At 40.8% G+C, this 10,962-nt stretch overlaps 1 protein-coding gene across 1 annotated transcript; it reads left to right on the forward strand.

The window, feature by feature from the left end:
• Positions 1-6,676: 6,676 nt before the first annotated feature.
• On the forward strand, positions 6,677-10,759 carry LOC142173505 (uncharacterized). The gene is made up of 8 exons (XM_075239110.1): positions 6,677-7,089; positions 7,202-7,630; positions 7,811-8,152; positions 8,438-8,579; positions 8,720-9,292; positions 9,374-9,516; positions 9,900-9,996; positions 10,517-10,759. Exons 1-8 carry the CDS (start codon positions 6,677-6,679, stop codon positions 10,757-10,759), a joined length of 2,382 nt encoding a protein of 793 aa, XP_075095211.1.
• The last annotated feature ends 203 nt before the right edge of the window (positions 10,760-10,962 follow it).

The following is a 10,962-nucleotide window of genomic DNA, read 5'->3' on the forward strand; positions in this document are numbered from 1 at the left end:
TTTATATACTTTTCGATTGGCGAGTGTAATTAGTTTCAGCCGACCGGCAAGTTTTGTATTTTAACTATTTTTAAATTAGCAACTCTACCTATAGTGTCTTTACAATATTAGCCCTAATTCACTGAAAATTAATTATCCAGTTGTTGTTCTTTAATTTAGCTTTTCTATAGTTCTCTCTTTCGTTAGCATTTTACTAGGTACAAGTTTGTAATCTTTATTGACTTAATACATTAATATTACTGATTGGTCATTCCATTTTTTTTGGTAGGAACATATGTTGATGAAAGCTGGAAAAGTGATGAGTGCAGTTTTGCCAAGAGTGAGAATGGTGATTTATCAGGGCAACATTATTCGTCAGATATTTTTCTTCCAAAGGAATGGACTTACTAATTGGCAATAAATTTGGGAAAAGAAATAAATCAATAAAATAATGGACTTATGTTATGTTGACGTTTTTATTAGTAAATATTTTAAACCATTCGAGACTTAAAATTTGTTCTATTCTTGATCGTGCGTGTAATATATTGTAAAATAATTGCATCCAATAAGATATTTTTACTAAGTTAAATTGCCGATTTCCCATCATGTAATATTTTAATTTACAATACTAATTGAGTGTCTTATGATCTTATTTATACTTTTAAGCGGTGGATATCTTTTTCAAATTACTATTATTACGCCTAATTGACATGCGATTTTGTAAATTAATCTATTGTAACACCCCGTAAATTCGGCTTAGGTGTGAACATGTTACATGAGTAGTAATATTATATTTTAGACATGTGAAGTTCTATCGGGATGAGTATGGGTGGATGTAGTTATTTTAGAACCAAGACGGAGAGTGAGGTGTATAAGATTCGATAAAATCGACTAAGTTTACAAAAGGTCAGTCTTCTAGCAGGATTTAGTGAAACGTTGTAAGGAACTTGGGAAAATGCAAAACACGAAAATTGTATCCCTTTGAAATAGCTTTCCAACGATATATTGTGAAGCCCGAACGGATCTCTGTGCAAAATGCTATGTGCGTTTTACTGAACAATGCGCAATATGCGCGCCCGGATGGTTCCATGCGTGGCCGCGCACTTGTGGCAGTGCTGATGTCCTGCTGCGCGGGGGCGCACCCGGGGGGAGGGGTCATTTTTAAAGCCCTACTTTGTCTCCCACACCCCAAAACATAAAAACTTGCTCTAGAAAGGGAAGCTCTCAAGAACCTAACCTCCCCCAAGGTCCCTCCACCATCCAATGTGAGTTCTAATAGTAATTCTAAGTTAATTTTAATTCTTCAACACCTTATTAACATGGGTAAACTCTTAAAATCATTAGATATTCGATTGGGACATCATTGTTGAGAAAAGAAACTGTAGAATTCGAATTCAAGAGGATTGAACGTTAAAAAGGTAATATCTTCACCCTCTACTTGATTATAGTATTGGATTAATGACTATAAACTCTAGTTCATGAGATATGAGTTGATGGGTTTGACGGAAAAGCATGAACGGTTATAGGTTTGGGTTGTTGATTATTGATTATTGGTTAAGGGTGTTGTTTATCTTATGAGTGATAAAGAATGATGTTGATTATAACCATTTGAGATTTTAGAATTTATCTAGGAGCAATAGAATGGGTTGTTGGGTGTAGAAACACGATTAATAAGGGTTATAAAGTTTTATACCCACCAAGTATTTGATAAAATGCCTAAGTGACCAAAACATGAGTATTATTGCTAATATGGAATCCCTTTGACTTGTATTGCTATAGATTAAAGTTGAAAGGGTTGGCGAAACGCTATATTACGCTCAAGAGCAGGAAGTTAAGGTATGTGAGGCTAACGCTCTACATTTGGGAATGTTTATGATTCTCCATATGTCTCATTCTTTATGACTATTATGAATTCTTCGGAAAGTAATTATGCCTCAGTTCCATGAATGGTTGTAGAACTTCTATTCTCTAGATGGCACAATTCATAATTCATTCAATATCTTATAAGCCTCAGTTATGACAAATCAGTTTATTATGAATATATGTCTCAGTCTAGTTCTATTCAGTATTTCAGTATCATGTAACTTAATATGATTCAGTATTCAGTATCATGTATTGTAGTATGATTCTCATTTCCTGATTTTAAATCCCTGAATGTTGAACACCTGTATTTGGGCCTGAGGCCGCAGTTTATGCTTTATGCATCTTTGGGCCTAAGGCTACAGTTTATGCTTTATGCATTTTTGGGCTCGAGGTCGCAGTTATGTATACGTATACTTGGGCCCAAGGCCGCAGTTTGTGCACATATATATTGGTCCTAAGGCTACAGTTTAATATTCAGATAAACATGTGGTTCATCACTCCGAAGATTGAGTATTCATATCCTTACTTCCTTATCAATTCTCAGTTATCAGTTCAGTTTCAGTATTTATAGTTCTTTCTTTCAGTTATTTTACATACTAGTACAATTCAAATGTACTGACGTCCCTTTTTTTTTCGGGGCCTGCATGTAACGACCTGATCGGTCTTTTTGAGCTTTAGCACGTCGTTCGGCGGTTTGAGGCCTTGAGTAGATTCACTTCAGGTATTATGACTTGTACGTATAGTCGGAATTGAATTTCGGGAAGTTCGAGATTGATTTAGAAAGAAAACTCTAATTTCGGAAGCTTTAAGTTGGAAGAATTGGCTAAGATCTTACTTTTGAGTAAACGACCTCGGAATTAAGATTTGAAGGTTCCAATAGGTTCGTATGATGATTTCGGACTTGGGCGTATGTTCGGGTTGAGTATCGGGTCGCCCGGGAGCATTGCAAAGCTTATTGTGGAAAGTTGGCATTTGGAAGGTTTTAGAAATTCCTAAGTTTGTCTTGAAGTAGGATTTGGTTTTATCAATGAACGTTGGGGATTCCGAGCCTTGGAATGGGTTCGTATTGTGGTTCATGACTTGTACGCAAAGTTTGGTGTCATTTCGGAATGTTATGGTAAGGTTCGGACGCGTTAGTCGAAGTTTGAAAGATTTTAAGAAAGATTTTGGTCGCCGATTCATAGTTTTGATGTTGTTTGATGTGATTTGAGGCCTCGAGCAGGTTCGTGTCATGTATTGGGACTAGTTGGTGTGATTGAACGGGGTCCGGGAGGCCTCGGGTGAGTTTCGGATTGGAATCGGATCGAAATTTGAAGTTGAGGAATGCTGGTTTTGGCCAACTGTTGGTGAAATCGCACCTGCGAAATCAAGACAGTAGATGCGACTCCGCAAAAGCGGCCAGGCAAACGCAGATGCAGATTTTGCTGGGGGAAGGCTAGACCGCAGATGCGGTCGAGTGTCCGCATAATCGAAACCGCACCTCCGAGTGAGGCATCGCAGAAGCGACTGGAGGTGATCAGGGCAGAGGCCGCTGGTGCAAACCAATTCCCGCACCTGCGGGAGAGTATATACGGTGCTTGGAGCGCAGAAGCGGGCATGGCTGTTGGGCACGACTTCGCAGAAGCGTGGACTTCGCCGCAGAAGTGGCCAAGATGATCGCAGAAGCGGAAGGTCATCTCGGCGGAGGTGTTTTTATAAAAACGGGATTTGGCCCATTTTCTTCCATTTTCACTTGATTGGGGCAATTTTGGAGAGCTTCAAGGGGATATGTTCATCAAGCAACATAAGGTAAGTGACTCCTACCTATTACGTGTTAAATACATGGTTTGTATATGGATTTAGACATGGAAATTAGTAGGAATGTGGGGTTTTGGTAGAAAACCTAGAAATTGGTATTTTTGGATTTTTGACCACGAAATTGGACATAGAATTTGGAATAAATTACATATTTGAGTTAGTAATGTTATGGGTAATGTTTATCTTCGAACATTTTCGGAATCCGGGCCCGAGGGTTGATTTTATAGACTTTTCTAGCAAAGTTGGGAATTATTATGAATGGAATTATTATGAGCATTGGAATATATTTTGATTAGTTTGCACCTTGTTTGACTAGTTTTGGATCGACGGGCTTTGGTTTAAGGTGTTAGAGAGGCTTTGGAGCTGGTTATGGAACTTTGGAGTGAGGTAAGTCTCCTGTCTAACTCTGTGAGGAGGAAACTACCCTTAGGTGATATATTTATTATGTGCTACTTGTTTTTTTTTGGGGGGGGGGGGAGGGGAGGGGGGCTACATACGCACAAAGTGATGAGAGTCCGTGCGTAGCTAGATTCATGTCATGTCCGGGTAGACTTAGGTTCCCGCCATGCTATAACTGTACTATTTGAGTTGTCTCTTGCCTATTAACTTCCTTTATTTTATGTTGCGACTTGAGACTAGACTCTTGTAGTGTGATAGACTTGCTATTGTAGAGATTCGATGGGCTTCATGATTAGCTGCGAAATAATTGTACTCCTCTTGCGAATTTCTCCCGCGTTATGCGTTCTCATAGAAAGGTTTCCCTTAAAAATTTATAACTCACATGTCTATTCGTGAGTGGGGTCAAGGACCCATCAAAGATTCTTATTCTAATGGGATCGGGCCGTTCTCCTCGGCATGATAGATACATCTTTGGTTCGTGCCGTTTGACCCTCGGCAGTGCGCACATTATGATAGATCGGGTCGTTCGCCTCGGCAATATAATAGATATATCTATGGTTCAAAAATATTATGATGGATCGGGCCGTACGCCTCTTTATTTCTATAAAATACTCTTATGAAATCGTGCGTAATAATTGATAAGAAAACAGTGTATCTGTGAGCTTTCCTGAATTTAACTGTGGTGACTTATCTGGTGAGGCCCACTATATATACCCCGATTGAGGAGGTAACTACTAGCTGAGAGTTTGAGTTATTACTGAGAGGAGAATTCTACCATGTATTTATTTTTGTTATTTCGTTTATTCGCTCTGACTCACATCTGTCTACTTCTACTGTATCTGTCTTATTGGACCACTAGTAAGTGTTGATGTCGACCCCTCGTCACTACTTCTCTGGGGTTATACTTACTGGGTACGTATTGATTTACGTACTCATGCTACACTTGCTGCACTTTTTGTGCAGGTACATATATGTCTGGTGGTCTTTTGGGCGCCGAGGCGCGACAATTGCGGGGATTTTACCGTGAGCTGCATTTCATGTTACGATCCGCAGCTTGCAGAGTCTCCATCAGGGTTATTTATATTCTCCTAACTAATTTGTATTCCAGGTAGATGTTGTATTTTATTATATTTCCTAGTTGATACTCATGCACTTGTGACACCGGGTTTTAGGGGTTCATACGGGTTGTTCATTATTGTAGTTCGTGTAAATATTATCCTTTACTCTGTAAATTATATTTCATACTATTTAATTAAAGAAAATTATGATTTCAAAATACTAAAATGAGTAATTAAGTGATCAATCATTGTTGGCTTTCCTGACGGCGGTGTTAGGCGCCATCACGACCTTTAGTGAATTTTGGGTTGTGAAAATTCTAGTGTAGACCTTCTAAGTTACAGGTTGACAACTCTGCTTGCTAGGACATCTCGTATCAGCTATTGGTGATCCCCAGTCTTTCGGGGCATTATCCCTCATTTTTTCAGTCTTTATAGTATTTCAGTTAATAAGTTATACCTGGGACCTTGTCCTGGTAAACAGTTAGCATTTCAGTATTCTTTAGAGGCTTAGTAGACTATAGTCCAGTCCGTCAGATATTAGTAGGCTTTTATGCGTTAGCCTTGTCGGCTACTCGTTTATACTTGCAGACTTTTCAGTATTTACCGCATTTATGATATTTCAGTCAGACTCTTTAGTAGATCAGCATGTTGCATGTTTATATTGAGCTTACAGTTATACCACATGTTGATCCAGCCATCTAGCTGGTTCGCTCGGTCACATATAGTTAGGCACCGAGTGTCGTGTTACACCCAGGCCATGGTTCGGGGCGTGACAAAGCTTGGTATCAGAGCCTAGGTTCAAGATTCCTAGGGAGTCTATGAAGTCGTGTCCAGTGGGGTCACTTTTATGTGTGTGTGCGTGCCATACGTGTAAACAGTCGACCACCAAGACATCTAGGATTGTTTCATTTCTTTCATACTCTAGATCGTGCAGTTAGAGCTATGCTTTCAGGAATCCTTCTAACTCGTGCGAATTGCGTATTTCAGAAAATGCTTGCAAAGAGAAAGTGCACCAAGAGGCCTCAGCTACTAGATAGGGGGCTACGGCTAATGCTACTCAGGAGGAGGACACTCCGGCCCAGAGAGTTGCATTGGGTTCAGTGCCCAGTGCTTCAGACATGGATGTCAGGGGAGCTATCCAGTTACTTACCCAAATTGTTGCTACTCAGGCTCAAAGGCAGGGAACAAGTGTTATTGATGAGATGGGTAGTTCAAGGTCTAGGGAATTCCTCAACATGAAGCCTCCAGTTTTCATAGGGTCCAAAAAGGATGAGGATCCGCAAAACTTCATTGATGATGTTCAGAAGATATTTTGAGTGATGCATGCTACAGACACTGAGGCAGCAGAGCTTGCTGCGTACCAGTTGAAAGATGTTGCTAACACTTGGTATGAAACATGGGAAGAGTCCCGGGGGGAAGATGCATCTCCTGCAACTTGGAAGGAGTTTGCAGATGCGTTTCTTGAGCATTTTCTACCTATTGAGGTCTTGGAAGCTAAGGCTTTAGAGTTTGAGAGACTCAAACAGAATGAGATGAGTGTGAATGAGTAGTTCGTCTCTCTGGCTAAGTATGCTCCGGAGATGGTACGTGATATGAGGGCCAGAGTTAGGCGGTTTGTATTGGCGCTATCAGATGATTTGTTTGTTGATGCTAATATAGCTTCTCAGAGCAATGACATGACCATTACTAAGATGGTTGCCTTTGTTCAAGGGAACGAAGACAGGTTGAAAGAAGAAGAGCGGCTACAGAGAGAAAAGGACAGGGAATTCAGCAAGAGAGCTAAGTCTGTAGGAAATTTCAGCCAAGGGGAATCTCAAGCAGGTGGCAATCGCCCGTTCTTCAGGAAACCAAAATTAGGACCGGCTCCATCTTTAGCTAGTGCACCAATTCAGAAGTCCAATTTTAACAAGAAAAACCAAAATTTCAGAGCAGCAGGCTCACAGTTACATACAAGTGTGGACTACAGAGTCGCTGGTTACCCTATCTGCAACAGGTATGGTAAGAGGCACCCAGGGGTGTGTCATTCGGGCACAAATGGTTGCTTTGCGTGCGGTCAACAGGGCCTACTTCTTGAGGGATCGTCTATCAGCAAGGTAGAATAATAGAGGCAATGTAGCTCAGTCAACTAATTCAGCAGCCCCTCAGAACTCTCAGGCCCAACAAGGGCATGGTGCAGCAAAGTCCAGTAATGTAGGCGGTGGTCGAAACTGCTTGTATGCGCTGGCAGGCCATCAGGATATAGAGGCTCGTGGAGATGTTGTCACAGGTACGCTAACCGTCTTCACTTTTGATGTTTATGCTCTTATGGATCCAGGATCCTCCCTATCTTATGTAACCCCATATATTGCTAAGAAATTTAGGATAGAACCAGAAAAGTTATGTGAACCCTTTGAAGTGTCCACTCTAGTTGGAGAATCAGTTATAGCTAGATGTATCTATAGGGGATATCCAGTCAAAGTGTATTATCGCCTTACTGTAGCAGACTTAGTGGAATTGGAGATGGTAGACTTCGATGTAATCATGGGAATGGATTGGTTAGAGTCCAGTTATGCCACAGTGGGTTGTAGAACCAAAATAGTAAGTTTCGAATTTCCCGGTGAACCAGTCTTAGAATAGAAGGGTGATGCAGTAGCACATATGGGTAGGTTTATTTCCTACCTTAAAGCTAGAAAGATGATTTCTAAAGGGTATATCTATCATCTGGTTCGAGTTAGGGATGCAGATGCTCAGATTCCCACTCTCCAGTCAGTACCAATTGTAAATGAGTTCCCAAAAGTGTTTCCTGAAGATCTTCCCGGAGTTCCTCCCGATCGAGAGATTGACTTTGGAATTGATCTACTCCCTGGCACTAAGCCGATATCTATTCTGCTTTATAGAATGGCTCCATCAGAGTTGAAAGATCTAAAAGTCCAGTTGAAAGATCTTCTAGATAAGGGATTTATAAGGCCAAATGTCTCACCTTGGGGCGCATCGGTCTTGTTTGTCCGAAAGAAGGATGGGTCTTTGCGCATGTGCATTGACTATCATCAGTTGAATAAAGTCACCATCAAGAACAAGTACCCTCTTCCCAAAATATATGATTCATCTGATCAACTTTAGGGTGCCCAGTGTTATTCCAAGATTTACCCCAGATTGGGGTACCATCAGTTGAAGGTTAAGGAAGTGGATATTCCAAAAACAACTTTCAGGACTCGATGTGGGCATTTCAAATTTTTGGTAATGTCATTTGGTTTAACGAATGCACCAACAGCTTACATGGACCTTATGAATAGGTTCTTCAAGCCTTATCTTGATTTGTTCGTTATTGTGTTTATTGATGATATCTTGATTTATTCCCATAGCGAGACTGACCATGCAGAATATCTCAGATTTGTGTTGCAGACACTGCAGGATCACAAGCTATATGCGAAGTTTTCTAAGTGTGAATTCTGGTTAAAATCAGTAGCGTTTTTGGGCCATGTCATCTCAGGGGAAGGCGTGAAGGTGGACTTTTAGAAAATAAAGGCAGTGAAGAATTGGCCTAGACCCACCTCAGTATCCGATATAAGAAGTTTCTTGGGTCTAGCAGGCTATTACAAGCGTTTCGTAGAGGGATTCTCCTCTATCTCGTCCCCTTTGACTAGATTGACTCAGAAGAAGGTCAAATTTCAATGGTCGGACGCTTGCGAGAAAGTTTTGAGGAGTTAAAGAAGAGGTTGATTTCAGCTCCAATTTTGACACTACCGGAAGGAACCGAAGGGTTTGTTGTTTATTGTGATGCTTCAGGGGTTGGTCTTAGGTGTGTATTAATGCAGTATGGTAAAGTCATAGCCTACGCATCGAGACAACTCAAGGCTCACGAGAAGAATTATCCCACTCATGATCTTGAGTTAGCAGCTATGGTATTTGCGTTAAAGATCTGGCGCCATTATTTGTATGGGGTGCATGTTGATATTTTCACTGATCATAAGAGCCTCCAATACATCTTCAAGCAAAGAGAATTGAATCTACGTCAGAGAAGGTGGCTCGAGTTGCTCACAGATTATGATATTTATATCCTCTATCATCCAGGGAAAGCAAATATTGTAGCTGATGCTCTCAATCGGCGTTCTATGGGAAGCTTAGCTCATGTTAAAGCAGACAAGCGAACTATGATGAAGGAAGTCCATCACTTAGCAAGTCTAAGAGTTCGAATTTTGGACTCTGAAGATGGTGGCGTTGTTCTTTAGAACTGGGCCGAATCCTCCTTAGTAGCCGAAGTGAAGGAGAAGCAGTTCAATGATCCCTACTTATTGCAGTTGAAGGAGGGGTTTCACAAACATAAGACTACAGATTTTGAACAAGGGGGAGGTGATGGTACTTTGAGGTACAAAGGCAGACTATGCGTTCCAAACGTAGATGGGCTCAGAGAGCGGATTATGTCAGAAGCCCACAATTCCAGGTATTCTATTCACCCAGGTTCCACAAAGATATATCATGATCTTAAGGAGATTAATTGGTGGAACGATAAGAAAAAGAACGCAGCAGATTTTGTGGCTAAGTGCCCAAATTGTCAGTAAGTGCAATCCGAACACCAGAGGCCTGGTGGTTTGGCTCACAGTATAGAAATTCCCGTTTGGAAATAGGAGATGATAAAAATAGACTTCATAACAGGTTTACCTCGATTATTTTGGAAGCATGATTCGATTTAGGTGATTGTAGACCGACTTACCAAGTCAGCTCACTTCTTGTCAGTGAAGACTACAGATTCAACATAGGATTATGCCAAGTTGTATATCCAGGAAATTGTTCGATTGCATGGGATTCCTTTGTCCATCATCTCAGATCGTGGTGCTCAGTTCATTTCTGGAAATCCTTTCAGAAAAGATTGGGCACAAAGGTGAACCTCAGCACAGCTTTTCATCCTCAGACAGATGGCCAGGTAGAGCGCACCATTCAGACTCTTGAGGATATGTTGAGGGCGTGTGTTATCGATTTTAAACGTAATTGGGATGATCATCTACCCCTCATTGAGTTTGCTTATAATAACAGCTACCACTCTAGTATCAAGATAGCACCGTATGAATCTCTATATGGGCAAAGGTATAGATAACCAATTGGTTGGTTCGAAGTTGGCGAAGCGGAGTTGTTAGGACCCGATTTGGTATATCAAGCTATGGGTAAAGTCAACTTGATTCAAGAGTTTGTAGACGGCTCAGAGTCGCCAAAAGTCCTATTCGGACGTAATACGTAGAGACTTAGAGTTCCAAGTTAATGATTGGGTATTTCTGAAAGTTTCGCCTATGAAAGGCGTTATGAGATTTGGGAAGAAGGGGAAGCTTAGTCCCCGCTATATTGGGCCATATAGAATCCTGTGAAGGATCGGGCAGGTAGCTTATGAGTTAGAATTGCCACAAGAATTAGCAACTGTACACCCAGTGTTTCATGTGTATATGTTTAAGAAATTCATGGGAGACCTATCTCTTGTGGTTCCTACAGAGATTATAGGGGTTAAAGATAGCCTGACTTACGAAGAAATTCCAGTGGCTATTCTTGATCGTCAAGTCTGCAAGCTCAGAACTAAGGAAATTGCTTCAGTGAAAGTGCTTTGGAGGAATCAAAAGGTTGAAAAGGCTACGTGGGAAGTTGAAAAGGACATGAAGTGCAGATATACCCATCTCTTTGAAGAGCAACGGAAAATGTAGAAGGTAATTAACCTTTCCATTCTTATATTATAATCTCCATGTCTTTCAATATTTAGTCAGCTTAGCATTCAGTCAATTCAGTAGTCATTCAGTCCACTATCTCAGCAGTTCAATAATCACGTATTTGTTCAGTTTAGTATACATGTGTTCATGACAGTTCAATATTCGCATGTTTCCATCGGACCTGTTTAAGGTCCACAGTT

This window comes from Nicotiana tabacum, chromosome 19 (genome assembly GCF_000715075.1).
Source record: "Nicotiana tabacum cultivar K326 chromosome 19, ASM71507v2, whole genome shotgun sequence".
NCBI lineage: Eukaryota > Viridiplantae > Streptophyta > Magnoliopsida > Solanales > Solanaceae > Nicotiana > Nicotiana tabacum.

Coding starts and splice junctions, on each gene's coding strand:
- LOC142173505 (XM_075239110.1), top strand. CDS start 6,677: ATGGTACGTGATATGAGGGCCAGAGTTAGGCGGTTTGTATTGGCGCTA. Junction 7,631..7,810: donor GTAATCATGGGAATGGATTG/GTTAGAGTCCAG, acceptor GGTTCGAGTTAG/GGATGCAGATGCTCAGATTC. Junction 8,580..8,719: donor TCTCAGGGGAAGGCGTGAAG/GTGGACTTTTAG, acceptor CCCTTTGACTAG/ATTGACTCAGAAGAAGGTCA.